The 23840-nt window shown below is 36.2% G+C and overlaps 1 protein-coding gene and 3 long non-coding RNA genes across 5 annotated transcripts; all 4 read right to left on the minus strand.

The window, feature by feature from the left end:
• Positions 1 to 3771: 3771 nt before the first annotated feature.
• On the minus strand, positions 3772 to 12049 carry LOC141594138 (uncharacterized). 2 transcript variants are annotated; one of them, XR_012522014.1, is made up of 8 exons: positions 11918 to 12049; positions 11064 to 11152; positions 10409 to 10545; positions 9057 to 9317; positions 6061 to 6157; positions 5154 to 5340; positions 4493 to 4572; positions 3772 to 4011 (listed from the first exon to the last, which is right to left on the minus strand). It is a non-coding gene; the product is annotated as an uncharacterized LOC141594138 (long non-coding RNA). The 2 variants fall into 2 exon arrangements; XR_012522013.1 differs by lacking the exon at positions 4493 to 4572.
• Positions 12050 to 12522: 473 nt separating this feature from the next.
• LOC141594139 (uncharacterized) lies at positions 12523 to 14092 on the minus strand. The gene is made up of 3 exons (XR_012522015.1): positions 13723 to 14092; positions 12692 to 12810; positions 12523 to 12612 (listed from the first exon to the last, which is right to left on the minus strand). It is a non-coding gene; the product is annotated as an uncharacterized LOC141594139 (long non-coding RNA).
• Positions 14093 to 16630: 2538 nt separating this feature from the next.
• LOC141594720 (uncharacterized) lies at positions 16631 to 20741 on the minus strand. The gene is made up of 7 exons (XM_074414715.1): positions 20697 to 20741; positions 20571 to 20642; positions 19655 to 19880; positions 19368 to 19523; positions 17158 to 17459; positions 16898 to 17064; positions 16631 to 16758 (listed from the first exon to the last, which is right to left on the minus strand). The coding sequence occupies exons 1-7, from the start codon at positions 20739 to 20741 to the stop codon at positions 16632 to 16634; spliced, it is 1095 nt and encodes a 364-aa protein (XP_074270816.1). The 3' UTR covers position 16631.
• An 832-nt stretch (positions 20742 to 21573) lies between these two features.
• LOC141594140 (uncharacterized) lies at positions 21574 to 22258 on the minus strand. Its single transcript, XR_012522016.1, has 3 exons — positions 22093 to 22258; positions 21833 to 21999; positions 21574 to 21693 (listed from the first exon to the last, which is right to left on the minus strand). It is a non-coding gene; the product is annotated as an uncharacterized LOC141594140 (long non-coding RNA).
• Between the last annotated feature and the right edge of the window lie 1582 nt (positions 22259 to 23840).

Below are 23840 nucleotides of genomic sequence, written 5' to 3' on the forward strand. Positions count from 1 at the left end.
ACAATGGTGTTCAAAGTGGTCATTAGTCTCATTACGACCTGGTGAAAACAGTGCGTTGATGTGGATCACCCAGCAGAATTAGAAAAGGTAAAGTGCCTAATGAGGTTGAATCCTATTTGGCTTTGCGTCATCTTTTACTCAGTTGTATTTGCCCAGATGTCGTCCTTGTTCATGGAAGAAGGTGCGACAATGAATATGATGATAGGACATCCACATCTCACCGGCTAGTGTGTCAGTGTTTAACATAATCAACGTCGTTACCTTCATCTTTTTAACCCGTTAAGTGCTCTAGTAATTCGGTTGAAAGTTCATGCTCTGAGTTAGAAAGAATGGGAGTTGGACTTGTTATCACCTTTTTTTCATGATGGTGGCTGGGTTAGTCAAGTTCTTTGGGCAGGAATATGCCGTAAAATATTGCATGAATTCCAGCTCTTTGAGTATACAATGGCAAATACCACAATACGTTGCTTATTGGGGCACGCATCAGAGGTTTTTATGGTCGTTGCTCGAATGGAGTTCTTCTACGAACAAGCACCAGAAGAACGGAAATGTTTCGGAATTGCTTTGTCCCTTACCTTAGTTGCCCTTGGAAATTACTGAAGTAGTCTCATTGCAATCTGATGTGGCTCATATTTACGCACATTTAATCCCCTAACTAATCTCGTTTCGCATGCTTTTTGTGACGGTTAGCTAGGGTTATTTCGTATATCTTTAGCTTCCTATTTGCTGTTTTATAAGGTTTGGTACCGTTTGTAGGAATGGAGCGCTAACCTCGAATGCTTAGAGCATTTCAGAGCTAAATGGATAAATCCAACGACCAAGCATCAAGAGGAGATGAAAGCTAAAGACCCTTAGCCAATAAATCAAGTTTTCGGGCAATGAAGGGCAATCCCCCACGATCCCATTATCAGTCGGCCCCACAAATTAAGGGGCAGCAAAGGCAAGAAAGAAGGAGAACACGCTGAGCTCGTGCGAGCTCCAGCAGAACTCGAATGAGCTTGAGCGACCACCCCACCAACTCGCACGAGTTGAGGGGCAATGATGACTTCTCCAGGATCAATCCCCACGAGCTGCTCTGGAGTCTAGCAAGGAAATGATTCGTTTAGTGGGCTTATACTTCATTTAAAGCCTTAGTTAACCCTAAAACTTGTACATAATATAAATACTCCTTGTAATTAACATTGAAAATGGGAGATTTCATTAAAGGATATCATCTTAGACTACTATTAGCAACTCTATTACTTTAGTAATTAGCTTAATCTTTCCTTAATTATTGTATAAACAATCTTAGATCTAGACTTGTAATTAAAGATTTCTTGGGTTTTAATTGGAGAATTGACAACTCTTCATCAATAATCAAAGAATTCTTCTATTATTCTTCCATTCTCTTATTCTTCTCTTAAGTTGGTATACTTTCTTAATCCTTATTTAATATTTTCTTAATCCTTTCTTAATCATCTTACTCGATCACCATGTTTACTTTTGTTAAGATGTTTGACACTATTGAGACATGATTTACATGATGAGTAGTGAGTAGTCCTTTAGTTAGATTAATGGGGGATTAGGGGAGTAATTATGGAGTAGATCCATGCTTAATGACCATAGAATTGATTGTTTGTTGTGGTTTCAACTAGTGCACATGTTACGTTTGATGAAATGCTTGATTGACAACCAAGCATGATTCTCTATTTTTTCAATGATTCTCGTAAGATCGAAAGCCTCAGGAATTATTAGACCATACATGATGTTGATAAGAAGACCGGCTGTACGCGAGAGCTAGCCCAATTCGACCTAGGAATCGTAAGATCGAGAGTCTCGGTTCTAACCCAGCTCTAATTGATTATGTGACTCATTTGTGTGATTTACCTATGATCCCATAACACCCTATTGATTTTTAATCATTTGTTTACATCTCCATCTTTATTGCTTATTTGTCTTTCATTTGTTTACATTTTTGTCATAGTAGTTTAGAATACAAACCCAAACCCCATTTGTGACATAAGACATAGCTAATTGCAATGATAACTCTTTGATAACCCGTCTTTTGGGATCCGACCTCTGCTTGCTTCTATATTAGTTGTTTGTATGAGCATAAATATTGTTTGATACGGCCTAAGCAACAACCGAGCTTTTATAGCGAGATTTAGGAACCGGTCAATAGTTACAAAGATATCTACTTCGACCGGTACACCTAGATGCATGGATACCGCAAGATTTAAACAAGGGTCACCTTAAAAGGATTTATTTCTTGTCAGCGGCTCTAATCATGGATTTTGTTGCTTTTATATGTTCATAGCAAGGGCTTACAAGTATGTTCAATCCGAAATTGTTAAATAGACGAGATTTCTAAGCTACAGAAATGTCAATTTGCTATAGGACTCCCAAAGATGTCTTCCCATTGCATCTAGATTGCTTAAAACTTATTTTTTTTCATTGTTTCCCTGATTCTTGTTTGAGTATACTGACTCCTTGTAAAAGATGAATAATTCAATCGATGTTTTTTGTTGAACGCAAAGCTTGACTTTTATACGAGAGCTTTAGGAAACTATGCAAGAATACTAAAATATATGGTAGTACTAGGATTCTAATTAAAGACTATATTACTTGGAGAGCCAACAAAGAGCTTTAGGAAACTATGCAAGAATACTAAAGTATACGAGATATTTATGAAGATATAGAAATATCTTTAATATGCCCTTGCTAGATAGATGGACGATTATCCTAAAGTGAGACCAATCTTGAGTAAAAGAGAATGAAGACGGGGACGATGCAACTGCTTGGAGCAGGAGCTCAGCCAGCTTACCCTGACCCCGATCCAACTCTCACCAGGTCCCAGGCCAGGACTTTAAACCAAGCTAGCCCAAGCTCAGCCCCCCAGAAATCCATCACAATCAGAACCAGATTAAGAGCATTGGATGGCAGATGGAAAGAATGGCAGTTGGACCGGTCATTACCTTTTTCGCCATGATGGCGGCCGGATTAGTTGAGTTCTTTGGACGGAAATATGCTATAGGATCAGAGTGCCTGAATGTCAGCTGCCTTAGCATACTTTGGCATATACCAAGTACATGCTTATTGGGGCATCAGAGGTTGTTATTGGCGTTACTCGGCTAGAGTTTTTCTATGAACAAGCACCAGAAGAACTGAAATGCTTTGAAAATGCTTTATGTCTTACCTTAATTGTCCTTGGGAATTATTTAAGTAGTCTCATTGCGACTATAGTTATGAAATATCTACTTCGACCAGTCCGCCTGGATGGATACCGCAAGATTTAAACAAGGGTCACCTTGAAAGGTTTTGTTTCTTGTTAGCGGCTCTAATTATGATGGATTTTGTTCTATATTTGTTCATAGCATGGGCTTAATAGTATGTTCAATCCGAAATCGTTAAATAGTCAAGAATATTTTTGGAGCTATGGAAATGTCAATTAGCTATTAGGACTAGCAAAGAGCCAAAGATGTCTTTCATTGCAACCAGATTTAGGAATAATATAATGGATTTTTTGTCGAAAACTACCTTATATTTAGGGGTATTTGTAAAAATACTACCTTATATTATTATTTTTGTTTTAGACTACCTTTGTTTTCTCATTTTTTGGTCAACTAGTTGTTGCACCGCGCCCTATCGGGCGCGGTGCCCCAATTTGGTAAAACGCTATGTGAAAGTAAGTCGGAAGTATAACAACAAAATGTGACATGGTTTTTTGTGGTATTATTCTACATGGATGATTCTAAGGGATCCCTTGATTCCCTAAAATTGATTTTTGCTGATTTAGAGTATTGCATTGCACTATTTTACATACCTGAAACTTGTTATTACAATCGGTTCCTTAAAATAACCGAATACATAATTACATAGACCACTACAACCTATAATTTAAACTAACGCTCATTGTTAGAGTACGTTAACAAATTAGAAATACTGGATATTCATCTTCTAATTCTCATTATCGTTCTCATCATCCTTATCTTTCACTTCTTCATGTCCTTCGGCTATTTCCATTTTACTTGGCTGTCAACAACTAACAATAATCATTAACTGGGACAAAATACTAACAAAGTTCATCAAACCATAGGAATGCACTAATAATGTACAATTTAGTCCCTTCCTTCCTCAGCATTACTCTAGTCCACTTTTCTCATGTGCAACACGATTGTCCTCAGCATTATTCTAGTCCCTAGCACCACTCTTTCTACTACTTTAAATATCGCCCATATTAGGCCGATAATAAGTGATGAAGAACAGCAGGAGTCCGGCCTCGAGCTAAATAAGTACTACCTCCACGCCCAATCCCAAATTTTGCCCCCACTTCACTCCAGTGGTCAACCAAATCAATTCTGAACATTAATTTCTTCAAATAGTGTAAATGTGTTATGTTTGATTTATGAAACAAGTACTATGTATTTTGATAAAACATCGACCAAAAGTGACATCACTCGACCATAGGAGCAATATAGATGGAAGGGAGGGGAGTAATAACCAGTAAAGTTACCGAGATAGATGCATACTTTGGCCCTTAATGTCTGTCAGACGCTTCAATAAAGTGGAGTTTTTAACTTTCAGCTGAGATACCTATATACCATGCACGAGGTCACCAAAATTGACAAGATAAATGGTCAGACTCAGAGGACTCCGATCAATTATTTTAGGTGAGAGAAACCTGGGTCTCGAGCTCAGTTAAATGTGCTTGCTTTCTCCTCCTCGATCGCCTACCTGACTCTTTATTTGAAAGCATTCTAATTTGCAAAACATTTATTGGCAAAATTAACGTGTGAATACAGAAACTATGGGGATCTCATAGGCTCACACACATGACCGACCAAGATAAAGAAAGATAAGCACAATTAAGGTTTTATTACCAACTTTTGACTCACTAAGTCACAGTGTTGGGTCGAAATTTCTATGGCGGAAAACTATTTGGCAAGAGAGAGAGCTAGAAAGCCATAACCTAACATAATATTTTATTTTTTATTTTATATGCATGTTACTTTGAGCCAACACTTTGGTTACATGACAAGTATCTGATACGCACTTTGACACTTCATTTTAGGCCAATAATATTTTTAACATAAATAGTCACTTCTGACACATGCTTGGAGCTTGAAAGCTGAAAGAACGTTTATCATGAAAACTGTTCTAAGAATTGCGCTCACCTCCTGACACGCTTCACATCAGTAGGATCCATGTTATCAGTTGTTTCATTTTCACCCTCTACTTCTTTGTCATCTGACTGCTCCGATGAATAGCGTGTTGCCTGTTTTGCCTGAACAATGGGCTTCTTTTGCATGGCAGGGAGGGAAGGAATTCCAATAGGCCCTCCAGCATTTTTATCTATGGACCCTAAAAGTGCAGTTATAATTCGTATAAGCTGAAGCCATGATTGATAATACTTGTACCATACACAATTTACAGAACTAACCAAAGAGGAAAACAATGGCAGCAATCACACATGGTATTTATAATTTCATCAAACATGCTTCCATCATTATCAAGCAAAGCAATTTCACCTGTAAGTATTCACAAGGTTTTTATTTACTTTTTCTTTGCCGGAATCTATTATTCATCATAGATGATTAAATGGTCTTATCAAGTAAACAAGTATTCTAATTTGGATTGCCCCCAAAGCTGCAACCCTATGCTCAAAAATACGGACATAGAACAACTACTCTGCAGGGATGTGTCACGGCTAGTTGCTATCAATTACCAGCATCTATAGTTGTCATACATACATCTCATCTCAATTCATAGTCGGCTGTACCAAAACTCTTGAAACTAAAGAAGAATATGGAGTTAAGCTCACACTCACCCTAGTAACTAACAACACATTCTATAAAGAAGCTAGGAAAGGGTACAACCATACAACTCCATCTACAATGTGAAATTTCTAACAATATACACCCTCTATCCCAATCATTTGTTTTACCATTTTTATTAATTATGACGGGTATTTTAATCAAAGGTAAACAAATAACTGGGACAAAGGGAGTAGTACACAATACATAAATTGAAGATGCACTTCAGTTATGTATAAGCCAAGAGAGTAAAGTGGGGTACACCAACCTTTACATGGAGCATGAGGTCCTGATTGAGAATCTGCAGAGCATTGTGTTGCGCTTTCAGTCGCAGTAGTAGAACCCTGATTTATTACAAATGGTGCCTAGTGACATGAATGACGAATCAAATTAAGAATTAACAAAATTGACAAACCAGAAAGAAAATACTTAAAGATTGAGTAATCATCTAAACAAGCACACATAAAGCATATAGGGAATAGTTGTAGTATGAAAGATACCATGATACCATGAGCAATAATAAAAGAAACAAGCGTGATCATTGGTTTATGAGTTATGACTTTATGTTACCAATACACGCACCAAAAGAGAGTACTTTTCAAATTTCATTAATTAAGCAGGTGAATAAGAGAAGGTTAAACGGTAGGAATAACCGCTACACATGCTCCATGGAGCAGAAGCAACTTATACCCTCACCCTATCCCTGTCTTCTCCTTCCCCCTACCCCTCCTCCCACCTTCCCCCTCGATAATCTATAGTTTTGAGAAGAAGCTGGGAAATTCCGGAGTAAATATAAACCATTCTTCACAGAAAAACCCAGCTTAAAAAATTTTTAAAAATAAATCCCAAGTGTACATTATTAAGCTACCATGAATCCATATATAGTGCAATGAAGTAATACCTGCAATTTAGTTGTAGATCTCTCCAATTAATCTACCCCAACACACATTACCAAACACTCCACCACTTGTAAAATGACATCTTTCCAAATTCACTTACATCAATTTGACTTTAAATACTAAAACAAAATGTAAAGTCCAAACAGCTATACTACTTACAACCGACCAAAGTAAACGATACAAAGGACTCCAAGGACCAACATCCGGGTTGTAATCTAGTTTAATTGTTGAAATAACTTAATAATCATTGACCCTAACTGATATCCATCCCTTTCTCAAACTGATATCCAACACTTATCCCTTTGAAATGACAGAATGTGAAATGCTATCTTATACAACTGTACATCTAAGAGATGGATACACCTATGTTTAATGACCTTCACCCATGAATTTTTATGCTTTGCCTGACACAGGTACGCCTCTTTTAAGCACGCGTCCGTTTCTTATCATGGTTATCAAAGGGCAAATCTAGGGCGTCTAAATGATTAGCTCTCATATAAGCTTTCTCAGAGAGGGAATAATAGATGTTATGCAATCTTCAACATCAACACAAAGAGCAGGTTCTCCGAAGTAATTGACTGTAACCACAAGAACAACCAAGCTAAGCCGTATCCCCAAAGTAACTGAGGCTCCTCAATCTTGCCTAGCACTGCGGATTTCTCTGACTTAATCCAGTTAGCTATACTATTCTAAGATATATGAGAAATTAAAAAAACTATTGAGATGGAAGATATATGAGAAATTAAAAAAACTCTTGAGATGGAAAAAACAGCGAGGTATAATCTTAGCGCCCCCTCTGACGTTGGCAATGATAACAAAGTAATTCAGTATTACAGGAAAACTCTTTTGCGATTGGGTAATATAAACTATTCTTTGAATCCGTTAACAACAAAAACACCGTGGGGAAAAAATGTGTTGAGAAACTATTGAAAGCCCACCAAGAAGCTCGCGGTACTTTTATGGTGTGCAACATCAGAGGTTGTTGCCACTGGTTTTTCTCCATAAACCATTTGTCATTCGAAGTTATAACTGGTCGGGGGTTTCCTGGTGGAATTTTAAGAGTTCCTCTAAACAAACCTTAGCTATTCGTTGGATCCTTGAAGCTGATTTCCGCCTCAAAATGACCAGACCAAAACTAATTTATATCCAAAATCATTTGACCAAATAAATCCAGTGATACTAAGCAATAAAACCAATCAACAAGAAAGAAAATGTTACCATAGAAAAGAGCAAGCCTTCAGTTGAACCATGAATGATTGCTCAGAAACAATTAAATGCGTGAAACCAATCAACAAGAGAGAATAAGGTACCGTAGAAAAGAGAAAATCAGATTCTCGTGAGGAGAAATAGAAGATGATTTAGTTGACAGACAGCTTCCCTCTGTGAGGGTTGACTTCGACTCTTTTTCTACAACCTTGTTGACAGGATTCTTAGAATCCGTTACTAATAATGAGACTTTCCTTGGTGCAGATTCCTAGAGCACAAAGTCGGTAGATTCTAGCTCTCTTTAGCGGTGGCTGGTCATTATCTAGATTTAATTTAAACAAGGTCGATACCAACACTAAACCTCGAACTCAGTAAGACCATTATCAATATCTGTAGTGTAAATAGGGTCCATACCAACCATTTCCTGGTTTAGATAATGTAAGAAAAGTACAGAAATATAACACTATTGAGGATAAGATCCTTTGGTACTTCAATGTGTCATTAGATAAACAGAATACACTATCCTTGCAACAAGCCGATCACTAAGTCCTCTATTCTCTATCTTTTCCAATTCATTAAAACATGCTACGTTGTGCACTTACTGACGATGTGTTGTGTACATACGACACAACATGTATTTAAACTTACTCAAAGGACATATAATATAGAAAAAGTCATCAAGTATATAGCTAAGCAATTTGCCGAAGCTTGCCACCAACATTAGAATACCGATTTCCAAGTACAAGTACCTTTTTGAATGTTTATTTAGACAACTGTCTCTAGGAAAAAAATCATTTTGTCAAGCTCTATTTGAACTATTTTATTTTAAAACAAAATTACCTAACTAACAATTCACTCTTGCCCTATTAGAGTATGGCATAACACGATTTATGTTCTACAGGTGTTTATGGTTTAGTGGAGGTGGGTTTCAACCTGTACTACAACACCTCCTCACGAGGGTAGGTCAAAGAGCTGCGAGATTTGGGCAGGTATGTAGAGTCGAGGCCGCGAACGGTCCGTTACAGCGTGACCCATCTGATTGGGTTGTAATTAAATGCAACTCCCAAATTGAAACGAAGGGCAAATTCCATGATAAGAACTACAGGTTCTACGAGTCAACAGTTTGAGAAAGAAATAGTAGAAAACAAGGTTTACGCACCTGTTATGCAAAGAAGTATACTACCAAGAGAAATCCAGCCATCTTTCCCCGTCTCTTTGAAGTATCGGGCAATATAGTGGGGAGAAAGTGCATGTAAAATTTTGGGATTCCAATGGATTATGTTGTAAAGGCCAATTATAAATATTAAAAATAGCCAAAGTAAGACCACATGGGCAAACAAGAAGGCCATGTTGTGGGTGCCACAATGTTGAAGAGCAAACAAGCCAACCAATACGACGCAGGCAATCACCATGATCTGACCTGCAACATAATAATCCATTAATGAAAGACAACCTATTATGGGTAAAAGTGTGGAACATACGGCTTTTGAGCAATAAAACTTCATGAAAAAATGCCTAATAAACCCTAGAGACAAGAAAGAAAAGATGAATATTGACTAACCTTGCCAGTTATTTTTATTTGATTGGAATTTTAATACACAATTAGCTTTGTCAGCAATTTTTGTCCAATGTTAGTCACGATTCCCATATGGTCTTGGCCGACAACTTCCTCAAAGGCCAGTATGGTGATTGTTGCTCTATGTATCCCTCTGTCTCTCTAAATGAGTGAAGCACAACGCTTCTCTCTTTCTTCTTGTTCTTGTTTGACTCGGATTCTAATTTTGATGGCTTGGGGTCTCATAAATACCGGATGGGTTAGGAAAAGGCAGGTGATGATGTTTCTATGGATGGTCAAGTGTATGATACTTGCTTTCAAAATAAGTTCCATATTTCTGCCTCTTGTAATCACAAAGGGCAGGAATTGGAGGATATTACCATGTCGAACGAGGAGGATCATACAGGGCATCAAAATGGGATAGTAAGGGGAAAAGGTAACTATTGCCAGGATGAAAAGTTGGCTTCCTGAAGCATCCCTACGTAGTCTACTAAAGCATAAGGGAACGTGTAAGCCATTTGATAAGTGTTGTGGGTCTTAATTTACCGCATTCTGGCAATTGGCTTTACGTATTTAGTATATACTATTAGGAAATGATTATCTTTCGAATCCGTAACTTATTGTTCGTTGCTCGAGGATTTTTTTTCTCTACTTCAACTGGTACTCATCCTATTTATCATTTTAATATAAAAATATTCATAAGACAGAATAGATTTTTTTGTTGTTGAAAGTGGTACTAAATTAAAGAAACCAAAGTCCAAACGATACAATCAAGGGGGTCGGGATGGGGAAAAATACAGAAGGTAAACTGAACATTTTAATATATAAATATTCATGAGACAGAATAATTAAAAGCCCTTAAAATTCTGCAGCTGAATTTCTAATAAAATCAACTATATATAAAAGCTAAACAGCTTACCCTCCATATACTTAAGATAAACTGAACAAAATCTTACCAGCAGGTCATGTGGTAGCAACCTTGTGTCAGCTCAATCATTATGTGGCAGCACTGCTAACAACGCCTCCATCTCTTATCCAGAGCCAATCGATGCAAAGTAACATCTGAAGCATCTCTCTCTTATAATGGGAGGTCCTGATATTCTCCACAACTCAATGAATTATGCTAAGAACACCACAATTAACACACAGATGGATCTTTCGCAAACAAGACATTCAACACAACTATCACTTGCTTTATCAGACAAGCATTGGCGAGGATCAATTAGCGATATATAGATTAAGAAGGGTGCTAAATGCTAACTATATCCCAGGTACACATGGCCAACCAAGCTGGCTCTAACATTTTGAGTACATTATATTATCCATAATAATATACACTTGGGTAAAAAATCTGCTTTGAAAACGGCCATTTTAAAAGCAAATTGATTGACTTTACTTGGTGTAAACACCCATGTTGATATTGACGCTTGGATAGTATGCGTATATATAGTTTATGCTATAGCTATCAGTTTAAGTGAATTCAAGCATACAACACGTGAAGCATGGTTTCATCTCCATCTATAGAAGATGTGACCATTTTGACAAGAACAAATGACTATGTATCACTGATCTTGAAGAGAAACATAGTTCTAGATTAATGACTTTGCTTACCTGAAACTCTGAAAAAGGAATGCCCTACTGAGATCGTCACATGTGAGCCCGTCTTCGTGATAACTCATGTCAAATTTAAAACCGAATGACTGAAGAAATACGAAATAAAATTTGATCGTAAACAAAGTCGAAGGAGAAATAGGCAAGAATAAGATATTCAAAACAGTGGCTACATAATGCAATGCCCTTATATCTCTTTACTCTTTCTTCTACACCTCGAACAGGTGATAGCATAGCTATGTCCTTATGCATCTTGATTTTTACTAAAAAAATCCTTGCACTAACATAAACGTATGCATGTAGATTATAAGAAAGGTCTGTTAGAATATGTCCTATAGCTAGCAAGTTTAATTTCTATAAATTTAATTTCATCGATTGTTCCCATCTAAAATTATTCGCTATTTTACGTATTTAAATCAAGAAGTAATAATCACCAAGAATGCAATGACCAAAAATAAAGAAACAATAATTCACAAATGGTTGGACATAACCTAACATTCGCTTACCTAAATTCTATAAAATCATGAGGATGGCTATGATTCTATTGCTTGAACCTCCGCCCGATTTGCGTCATAATCACATATATGGGTAATAAAACAAGAACAAACAACTAAGATTAAATAAATAAAAAATGAGAAAGATCAAGGAATCAAGTGAGTGAATTTAATTTGAAGGGGAAATGTGGAGGAGAAGAGATAAATGCATTTTGAGCGCAACCAACCCTCGGCCTAAAAGACATTTTAACCAGCATAAATTGGCTCAAGAGAGAAAAAGCAACAGTAAATACCGACATTTAGCACAATATTTCAATTAGTATGTGTTCGAAAAAAAGGAGGAATGGTAAGAAATATTACTTGCAATCTGAGTGTCCAAGAAATTCATATCGCTCTCTTGGTTCCTCCGCATCGGCACCATCGTCATCATCATTTGTCACTCTCTTCAGAATGATCGTCTTCCTCGTATTAATCATCACTATCGTCATCATCATCATCTATATCGTCAAAATCGTCACCGTGAAAATTATCATCATTACATAAATTTTGACAAGGATAATGAATCATTCTTCTTATTGTTATATAGCATCTATATATATTTACTCTATAGTTTATTCTTCTTTCAATTTAACTCGAAATCAAGAGTATATTACCTAAAGTCCTGTACCTTGTAAGTTCATTATCAACTGATAAGGTTCAGATACTCAACTTGCTGCTCATGCATGTAATGAGCTGAAATATTTTTTTTAGCTCAGTTATTCATTAATTTATAACTCTATCTATATTTGTTCTAGTACTGGAACATGTTTTGTTTGAAAACAAGATGGCGAAAAAGTCGAAATGAAACAAGTTAGAGTAGCGGGTCGATATATTTATAACGCCTCACTAAACTTTCTCGATTAACCAAACATACCATAAGATAAAGACTTAGTACTAAAATGGGGTAAAAGTACACTTACGGTAGTACCTGGCTTTCCCCTGGATGGAATGGAATGTCATTGGTGCAGCCAACGTTGGAACCCAACAGCGGGATCTCCGGGTCAGAACAGCAAAATCTGCAGTAGAATTTATCAGTGCTTTAGAACCAAAAATTCACGCTGTAAAACCTGTGTATACAACATGAATCCAACTTACCACTGAAATGCAAGACAAAACATTGAAAGTCTGCCTTGCTGCCCGAGCAACACCAACAGAAACTCACAACAGAGATGTGTAATGAACCACAGGAGGTGCACCTGCACCTGGGCTTTTCGCTGTCAAATAGATGTACAAATTTGAAATTACAGTACTATACACGAAAAAGTAATAGAGATGTTAGAGAAGTGGAAGCTGAATCCTAATAGCTATCAAGTAGGAGTTCACACGTAAAATTCTCGAATAGCTTCAGCCATCAAATGCACAACTCTACATGTTTAACCAATCCAAGTGCAAGCCATACTAACGACAACTCGATAGCAGGAAGAATATATAAGGATTTTGATTGACCTCACTTTTGAGACCATCTTATACTACCCTAACAGCATATAAATAGTCCACGCACAGCCAGAAGTGAACCATTCAAAGCCGAACTATAATACAAGGATGAAAGGCATAGGAATACAGGGGAAAAGATAAATAAATACAACCTACAAAATTATATTTGGTTTCATTCTAGGTAACAAAATGTTGACATAAGAACTACTCCCTCTGTCCCGGTCATTTGTTGTCCTTTTCCATTTTGGGGTGTCTCAGTCATTTGTTGTCCTTTCTATTTTAAGAATGAACTTAATGAGTAATTTGATCATTCTCATTCAATTTGTTCCACTTGTCATTTAGTTATTGGCCTTTTCCTCATTCCTTGGTCTTTGTGCCAAAACGAAAGGACAACAATTGACCGGGACGGAGGGAGTACAAGTTTCTAATTACAAAACTGAACTCGGTGCAATCCCAAACTCTACATAATACGAAGTGCTATCCTTCGTCACCATGGCAGCTACGATTTTCATTCATGCATCACAGTGAATAATAGCCATAAGAAATTAAATTGGGCCAAAAAAATTATTGCATGCAATCAATTTAAACCTAAATAAAGCCCAAATTATTGCATGCAATCAATTTAAACCCAAAAAACTAAACCCTAATTTATTTATAGAAAGAAAATCACAATAATGAACATGGGTACTTACCTGCTGCGTTTTCGTATCAGCCAGATTCAATTCGTGATCGTCATTGTTGTTAACCTCTGACATGACACACATATGATGAAAAACAAATCCAAGAAGACCGAAAGAAATGCAGTGCTGAGGAGGAAACACAGGTTGAAGATCGTAAACAGTAGGAGGATGAGGAGGAAAAACATGTCGAATTTAATAAGAAAATAAGATGATCGCAAAGAAAATGAGAATTGTAGTCAAAATTTGAAGAGTACAGTGAGGGAAAGAAAAGGAAAATTGATGAAAGAGAGAAGAGAAGCGGAAGGTAGGCTCGGGATGACGAGGGAAAAAGAGAAGGGCATAATGGTCAGAAAGTGGCAAAGTTACTGTTACAGCTACAGTAGGGGAAGTTTGGGTTTTTTAAAGAGTATTGTAGTCAAAATTTGAAGAGTACAGTGAGGGAAAGAAAAGGAAAATTGATGAAAGAGAGAAGAGAAGCGGAAGGTAGGCTCGGGATGACGAGGGAAAAAGAGAAGGGCATAATGGTCAGAAAGTGGCAAAGTTACTGTTACAGCTACAGTAGGGGAAGTTTGGGTTTTTTAAAGAGTATGGAAAACTACCTATGCCGAAAGTATGGTGCGATTTGGTTGGTTTATTGACATTAACCTATCTTACATTACATGACTTTGTTAACATCAAATAACAATGATCAACTCTGTCCAAACAACAATTTAACTTCAGATAAGCAAAATTTATGGATTTCACACTTCAATAATAACTACAAACATCTATTAAAGTTAAATGTAAGTACATCATGACTTCCCAAAATCGGGCCTAAGTAAGATTACAACATAAAAGAGTCATGTGAGATAGGTTAAAGCCGGAAAACAGACCAAATATGTCTAGACTCTTATCGTAGGTAGTTATTGACCAAAAATAAAGAAAACAAAGGTAGTTGAAAACAAAAATAATAATATAAGGTAGTATTTTTACAAATGCCCCTAAATATAAGGTAGTTTTTGACAAAAAAAACCCTAATATAATATAATATAATATAATATAATACTAAAATTATAAAAAAAATAACAATAGCAACAATAACAATAACTATAATAATGATGTTAAACTGAACGAAACTGATTAAACTAATCTTAATAGAGCTGAATTGAACTGAGTTTATATAATGGAACTTAACTGAACTTATAAGAACTGAAATTAGGTCCCGAAAGAACTTGACCTTAGTCTTGTTAAAGCTTAAAGGATGTGGTAATGAACAAGATTTTACTTCACTTTTTTCCTTTGGAGACTTAATCTTGGATCTTTCTTATCGAAAATGGTCTTCGGAAATGAGAAGACGGAGAAAATTGGGTTGTCGGATTCTGGACTTCAACTGTTTCTGCTGTTATATATGGGTTTAGCTTTGTTTTTTTGTCGGAACTCGTCTATATAGAACCATCTTGGTAAGTGGAAATTGTGCTTCAATGGTTTTAAGAACAGTCGCTACTGCCATGTCAAGGTGACAACGTGTTGATGTCGAGTAACAAACAAATGATAATAATTTTAAAAAACTTGCAAAAGTTAAACGCCTAGTGAGATTGATACCTATTTGGCTATCCATCCTTTTATTCAGTCGTATTTGTTCATATGTCTTCTTTGCTCATGGAACAAGGTGCAGCAATGAAAAAGAAAAATGTGGCATATACACATCTCACCAGCTAATGTGTCTATGTTTAACATAAATACTGTGGCTATCTTCATCTTTTTTAACCGTTTTCTATTGAGTCCTCTAGTAACTCGGCAAAGAAAAATTGTGCTTTGTCCGAGTTAGAAAGAATGGGAGTTCGACTGGTCATTGCCTTTTTCGCCATGATGGCGGCCGGGTTAGTTGAGTTCTTTTGATGGAAATATGCCATAGGATCAGAGTGCCTGAATGCCAACTGCCTTAACATACTTTGGCAAATACCCAGTACATGCTTATTGGGGCATCAGAGGTTTTTATGGGCGTTGCCTGGCTAGAGTTTTTCTATGGACATGCACCAGAAGAACTGAAATGCTTTATGCCTTACCTCAATTGTCCTGGGAATTACTTAATAGTCTCATTGTAAACATAGTTATGAAGATATGTACTTCGACCGGTACACCTGGATGGATACCGCAAGATTTAAACAAGGGTCACCTTGAAAGGTGTTGTTTCTTGTTAGCGGCTCTAATTATGATGGATTTTGTTGTATATTTGTTCATAGCAAGGGCTTACAATATGTTCAATCCGAAATCTTTAAATTGTCAAGAATTTTTTGAAGCTACGAAAATGTCAATTAGCATTATTAGGACTAGCAGAGAGCCAAAGATGTCTTTCCATTGCATCTTGATTTTGGTATAATATAATATAATATAATTTAATATAATATAAACTAATTATTAAATAATTAAAAAATAACAATAACAACAATAGCAATAACTATAATAATGATGTTAAATTGAATTAAATTGAACTTAATTGAACTGAATTGTACTAAGTTTAACTTAATGGAGCAGAACGAATTTGTAAGAACTGAAACTAGGTCCCAAAAGAACATGGCCTTAGAAATCGGTGAATTCTTTTTCAAACTGAAGACCTCTTAAAACGGTCAATTTGAAAAAAAAAGTTTATCTTTTTCATATTAATAAAATCACGGCTTTTTGAATTCGTCGCCGGTAGTTATGGTTGGTCAAAGCTTTTTTAACGAATAAACGTTGACCGACCATAATTCCCGACTATGAGTTGAGAAATCGGTGAATTCTTTTTCAAACTGAAGACCTCTTAAAACGGTCAATTTGAAAAAAAAAGTTTATCATATTCTGAACATGTAGCCAAGAGTTATTGACGGTCAAAATTTTTTTGCAAGAAAAGAGGGGTACATCTTATAAAACGAAAAAGTTTAGGGGTACACGAGAGAATATCCCTAAATGAAATATTCGAAAAAAATTGGAGACCTGTAAATCCAAATTTTGAGGCCTCCTTGTATCAGCTTCTTATAGATAGGTAGAACTGATGCAACTGTGACATGATAGGTGTTCAAAATTGAATCTCTACAAGGAAAATCGAGTACAATGAATAAGCTCCGGACGTACCAATAAGTTTAGTTTAGTTCAGTTTAGTTTTCTAATTTGAGATTTCAGCTGACAAAATCAAGACCGATAGCAGATCGATAGGGCGAATTAAGCTTACTTGCAAACTTGCCATTTAATACTAGCATTTGCATTTCCTGTGTTGATATTTGCATGAAGTGTGCTTTGTACGTCTGGTTTATTGAAGTACTTTTCAGCGTACGACGAGTAGCATGGATCATAACCTTCTGAAAACATCCTTGGTCTCTTTAATCCATACTTCCCAGCCTGCAAATGTTAACAATAACATAGAATCTTAAACTGCGCGCAGTGGAGTAACGCAGGGGTTAGCAAGGGCATTCACCTCGTGATAAACATTACCTCGTTATAATACGCTGAGATTGATGATGTACTGTTGAGTAAGCAGATCGGGGCATATATGTTGTAAATATCAATCTCTTTGTATATTCCAAAGACAACATTCATGGCTATGTTGCAGTCATTAGACCAAACTAACTCCTTGAAATCACATACTTCTTTCGCCTTGTTATACTGTTCGTCTGATATAACAGAATGGCTCCAAGCATGCTCTAACAACCCTTTCGAATCATAGTAATCATCTGTTAATGGGTTCCCCACCTGCAATTTAATGCAGTAGTATGAAGGTCCCAAAAGAACATGGCCTTAGAAACTAGATCTTTCTTATCGAAAATGGTCTTCGAAAATTTTGTAGACGGAGAAAATTGAGTTGTCGGATTATGGACTTCAACTGTTTTTGCTGTTATATATGGGTTTACCTTTGTTTCTTGACAGAACTCTTCTATATAGAACCATCTTGCCAAGTGGAAATGGTGTTTCAATGGTTTTCAGAGGAGTCGCTACTACCATGTGAAGGCGACAACAAGTTGATGTGGAGCAACAAACAAACGATAATAAGTTAGAGAATTGGAAAAAGTTAAACGCCTAGTGAGGTTGATTCTTACTTCGCTCTCCATCACCTTTTATTCAATCGTATTTGCTCAGACGTCTTCCGTGTTCATGGAACAAGGTGCAACAATGAAAAATAAAAATGTGGCATGTGCATATCTCAGCAGCTACTGTGTCTGTGTTTAACATAATTATTGTGGCTATCTTCATCTTTTTTAACCGTTTTCTATTGAGTCCTCTAGTAACTCAGCAGAGAAATCGTGCTTTTTTCGAGTTATAAAGAATGGGAGTTGGACCGGTCATTACCTTTTTCGCCATGATGGCGGTCGGATTAGTTAAGTTTTTTGGACGGAAATATGCCATAGGATCAGAGTGCCCGAATGCTAGCTGCCTTAGCATACTTTGGCATATACCAAGTACATGCTTATTGGGGCATCAGAGGTTTTCATTGGCGTTGCTCGGCTAGAGTTTTTCTATGGACAAGCAACAGAAGAACTGAAATGTTTTGAAAATGCTTTAAGCCTTACCTTAATTGTCCTTGGGAATGCTTTAAGTAGTCTCATTGCAACCATAGTTATGAAATATCTACTTCGACCAATCCGCCTGGATGGATACCGCAAGATTTAAACAAGGGTCACCTTGAAAGGTGTTGTTTCTTGTTAGCGGCTCTAATTATGATGGATTTTGTTGTATATTTGTTCATAGCAAGGGCTTACAATATGTTCAATCCGAAATCTTTAAATTGTCAAGAATTTTTTGAAGCTACGAAAATGTCAATTAGCATTATTAGGACTAGCAGAGAGCCAAAGATGTCTTTCCATTGCATCTTGATTTTGGTATAATATAATATAATATAATTTAATATAATATAAACTAATTATTAAATAATTAAAAAATAACAATAACAACAATAGCAATAACTATAATAATGATGTTAAATTGAATTAAATTGAACTTAATTGAACTGAATTGTACTAAGTTTAACTTAATGGAGCAGAACGAATTTGTAAGAACTGAAACTAGGTCCCAAAAGAACATGGCCTTAGAAATCGGTGAATTCTTTTTCAAACTGAAGACCTCTTAAAACGGTCAATTTGAAAAAAAAAGTTTATCTTTTTCATATTAATAAAATCACGGCTTTTTGAATTCGTCGCCGGTAGTTATGGTTGGTCAAAGCTTTTTTAACGAATAAACGTTGACCGACCATAATTCCCGACTATGAGTTGAGAAATCGGTGAATTCTTTTTCAAATCAAGACCTCTTAAAACGGTCAATTTGAAAAAAAGTTTATCATATTCTCAACCCGTAGCCAAGAGTTATTGACGGTCAAAATTTTTTTGCAAGAAAAGAGGGGTACATCTTATAAAACGAAAAAGTTTAGGGGTACACGAGAGAATATCCCTAAATGAAATATTCGAAAAAAATTGAGACCAAATCCAAATTTTGAGGCCTCCTTGTATCGCCTTCTTATAGATAGGTAGAACTCGATGCAATGTGACATGATAGGTGTTCAAAATTGAATCTCTACAAGGAAAATCGAGTACAATGAATAAGCTCCTGGACGTACCAATAAGTTTAGTTTAGTTCAGTTTAGTTTTCTAATTTGAGATTTCAAATGACAAAATCAAGACCGATAGCAGATCGATAGGGCGAATTAAGCTTACTTGCAAACTTGCCATTTAATACTAGCATTTGCATTTCTGTGTTGATATTTGCATGAAGTGTGCTTTGTACGTCCTGGTTTATTGAAGTACTTTTCAGCGTCGACGAGTAGCATGGATCATAACCTTCAAAAACATCCTTGGTCTCTTTAATCCATACTTCCCACCGCAAATGTTAACAATAACATAGAATCTTAAATCTGCGCAGTGGAGTAACGCAGGGGTTAGCAAGGGCATTCACCTCGTGATAAACATTACCTCGTTATAATACGCTGAGATTGATGATGTACTGTTGAGTAAGCAGATCGGGGCATATATGTTGTAAATATCAATCTCTTTGTATATTCCAAAGACAACATTCATGGCTATGTTGCAGTCATTAGACCAAACTAACTCCTTGAAATCACATACTTCTTTCGCCTTGTTATACTGTTCGTCTGATATAACAGAATGGCTCCAAGCATACTCTAACAACCCTTTCGAATCATAGTAATCATCTGTTAATGGGTTCCCCACCTGCAATTTAATGCAGTAGTATGAAGGTCCCAAAAGAACATGGCCTTAGAAACTAGATCTTTCTTATCGAAAATGGTCTTCGAAAATTTTGTAGACGGAGAAAATTGAGTTGTCGGATTATGGACTTCAAATCGTTTTTTTTGTTATATATGGGTTTACCTTTGTTTCTTGACAGAACTCTTCTATATAGAACCATCTTGCCAAGTGGAAATGGTGTTTCAATGGTTTTCAGAGGAGTCGCTACTACCATGTGAAGGCGACAACAAGTTGATGTGGAGCAACAAACAAACGATAATAAGTTAGAGAATTGGAAAAAGTTAAACGCCTAGTGAGGTTGATTCTTACTTCGCTCTCCATCACCTTTTATTCAATCGTATTTGCTCAGACGTCTTCCGTGTTCATGGAACAAGGTGCAACAATGAAAAATAAAAATGTGGCATGTGCATATCTCAGCAGCTACTGTGTCTGTGTTTAACATAATTATTGTGGCTATCTTCATCTTTTTTAACCGTTTTCTATTGAGTCCTCTAGTAACTCAGCAGAGAAATCGTGCTTTTTTCGAGTTATAAAGAATGGGAGTTGGACCGGTCATTACCTTTTTCGCCATGATGGCGGTCGGATTAGTTAAGTTTTTTGGACGGAAATATGCCATAGGATCAGAGTGCCCGAATGCTAGCTGCCTTAGCATACTTTGGCATATACCAAGTACATGCTTATTGGGGCATCAGAGGTTTTCATTGGCGTTGCTCGGCTAGAGTTTTTCTATGGACAAGCAACAGAAGAACTGAAATGTTTTGAAAATGCTTTAAGCCTTACCTTAATTGTCCTTGGGAATGCTTTAAGTAGTCTCATTGCAACCATAGTTATGAAATATCTACTTCGACCAATCCGCCTGGATGGATACCGCAAGATTTAAACAAGGGTCACCTTGAAAGGTGTTGTTTCTTGTTAGCGGCTCTAATTATGATGGATTTTGTTGTATATTTGTTCATAGCAAGGGCTTACAATATGTTCAATCCGAAATCTTTAAATTGTCAAGAATTTTTTGAAGCTACGAAAATGTCAATTAGCATTATTAGGACTAGCAGAGAGCCAAAGATGTCTTTCCATTGCATCTTGATTTTGGTATAATATAATATAATATAATTTAATATAATATAAACTAATTATTAAATAATTAAAAAATAACAATAACAACAATAGCAATAACTATAATAATGATGTTAAATTGAATTAAATTGAACTTAATTGAACTGAATTGTACTAAGTTTAACTTAATGGAGCGAACAATTTGTAAGAACTGAAACTAGGTCCCAAAAGAACATGGCCTTAGAAATCGGTGAATTCTTTTTCAAATCAAGACCTCTTAAAACGGTCAATTTGAAAAAAAAAGTTTATCTTTTTCATATTAATAAAATCACGGCTTTTTGAATTCGTCCCCGGTAGTTATGGTTGGTCAAAGCTTTTTTAACGAATAAACGTTGACCGACCATAATTCCCGACTATGAGTTGAGAAATCGGTGAATTCTTTTTCAAATCAAGACCTCTTAAAACGTCAATTTGAAAAAAAGTTTATCATATTCTGAACCTGTAGCCAAGAGTTATTGACGGTCAAAATTTTTTTGCAAGAAAAGAGGGGTACATCTTATAAAACGAAAAAGTTTAGGGGTACACGAGAGAATATCCCTAAATGAAATATTCGAAAAAAATTGGAGACCTGTAAATCCAAATTTTGAGGCCTCCTTGTATCAGCTTCTTATAGATAGGTAGAACTGATGCAACTGTGACATGATAGGTGTTCAAAATTGAATCTCTACAAGGAAAATCGAGTACAATGAATAAGCTCCGGACGTACCAATAAGTTTAGTTTAGTTCAGTTTAGTTTTCTAATTTGAGATTTCAGCTGACAAAATCAAGACCGATAGCAGATCGATAGGGCGAATTAAGCTTACTTGCAAACTTGCCATTTAATACTAGCATTTGCATTTCCTGTGTTGATATTTGCATGAAGTGTGCTTTGTACGTCTGGTTTATTGAAGTACTTTTCAGCGTACGACGAGTAGCATGGATCATAACCTTCTGAAAACATCCTTGGTCTCTTTAATCCATACTTCCCAGCCTGCAAATGTTAACAATAACATAGAATCTTAAACTGCGCGCAGTGGAGTAACGCAGGGGTTAGCAAGGGCATTCACCTCGTGATAAACATTACCTCGTTATAATACGCTGAGATTGATGATGTACTGTTGAGTAAGCAGATCGGGGCATATATGTTGTAAATATCAATCTCTTTGTATATTCCAAAGACAACATTCATGGCTATGTTGCAGTCATTAGACCAAACTAACTCCTTGAAATCACATACTTCTTTCGCCTTGTTATACTTGTTAAATCGATATATAATGAATGGCTCCAAGCATGCTCTAACAACCCTTTCGAATCATAGTAATCATCTGTTAATGGGTTCCCCACCTGCAATTTAATGCAGTAGTATGAAGGTCCCAAAAGAACATGGCCTTAGAAACTAGATCTTTCTTATCGAAAATGGTCTTCGAAAATTTTGTAGACGGAGAAAATTGAGTTGTCGGATTATGGACTTCAACTGTTTTTGCTGTTATATATGGGTTTACCTTTGTTTCTTGACAGAACTCTTCTATATAGAACCATCTTGCCAAGTGGAAATGGTGTTTCAATGGTTTTCAGAGGAGTCGCTACTACCATGTGAAGGCGACAACAAGTTGATGTGGAGCAACAAACAAACGATAATAAGTTAGAGAATTGGAAAAAGTTAAACGCCTAGTGAGGTTGATTCTTACTTCGCTCTCCATCACCTTTTATTCAATCGTATTTGCTCAGACGTCTTCCGTGTTCATGGAACAAGGTGCAACAATGAAAAATAAAAATGTGGCATGTGCATATCTCAGCAGCTACTGTGTCTGTGTTTAACATAATTATTGTGGCTATCTTCATCTTTTTTAACCGTTTTCTATTGAGTCCTCTAGTAACTCAGCAGAGAAATCGTGCTTTTTTCGAGTTATAAAGAATGGGAGTTGGACCGGTCATTACCTTTTTCGCCATGATGGCGGTCAGATTAGTTAAGTTTTTTGGACGGAAATATGCCATAGGATCAGAGTGCCCGAATGCCAGCTGCCTTAGCATACTTTGGCATATACCAAGTACATGCTTATTGGGGCATCAGAGGTTTTCATTGGCGTTGCTCGGCTAGAGTTTTTCTATGGACAAGCAACAGAAGAACTGAAATGTTTTGAAAATGCTTTAAGCCTTACCTTAATTGTCCTTGGGAATGCTTTAAGTAGTCTCATTGCAACCATAGTTATGAAATATCTACTTCGACCAATCCGCCTGGATGGATACCGCAAGATTTAAACAAGGGTCACCTTGAAAGGTTTTGTTTCTTGTTAGCGACTTTAATTATGATGGATTTTGTTCTATATTTGTTCATATCATGGGCTTACAAGTATGTTCAATCCGAAATCGTTAAATAGTCAAGAATATTTTTGGAGCTACTGAAATCTCAATTAGCTATTAGGACTAGCAAAGAGCCTTAGATATCCTTCCATTGCAACCATATTTAAGAATAATATAATATAATATAATATAATATTAAATTTATAAAAAGATAACAATAGCAACAATAACAATAACTATAATAATGATGTTAAACTGAACGAAACTAAACGAAACTGATTAAACTGATCTTAATTGAGCTGAATTGAACTGAGTTTATTTTAATGGAACTTAACTGAACTTATAAGAACTGAAACTAGGTCCCAAAAGAACTTGGCCTTAGTCTTGTTAAAACCTAAAGGATGTGGTAATGAACAAGATCTAATTGCTTATAATAAATCATAAACTCAAACTTCAACTAAAACAAAAAAAAATTACAATTTTAAAAACTTATAAATACAAATATAAGAATTGATCACAGATATTCTAAAT

The sequence above is a fragment of the Silene latifolia genome, chromosome 8 (genome assembly GCF_048544455.1).
Source record: "Silene latifolia isolate original U9 population chromosome 8, ASM4854445v1, whole genome shotgun sequence".
Lineage (NCBI taxonomy): Eukaryota > Viridiplantae > Streptophyta > Magnoliopsida > Caryophyllales > Caryophyllaceae > Silene > Silene latifolia.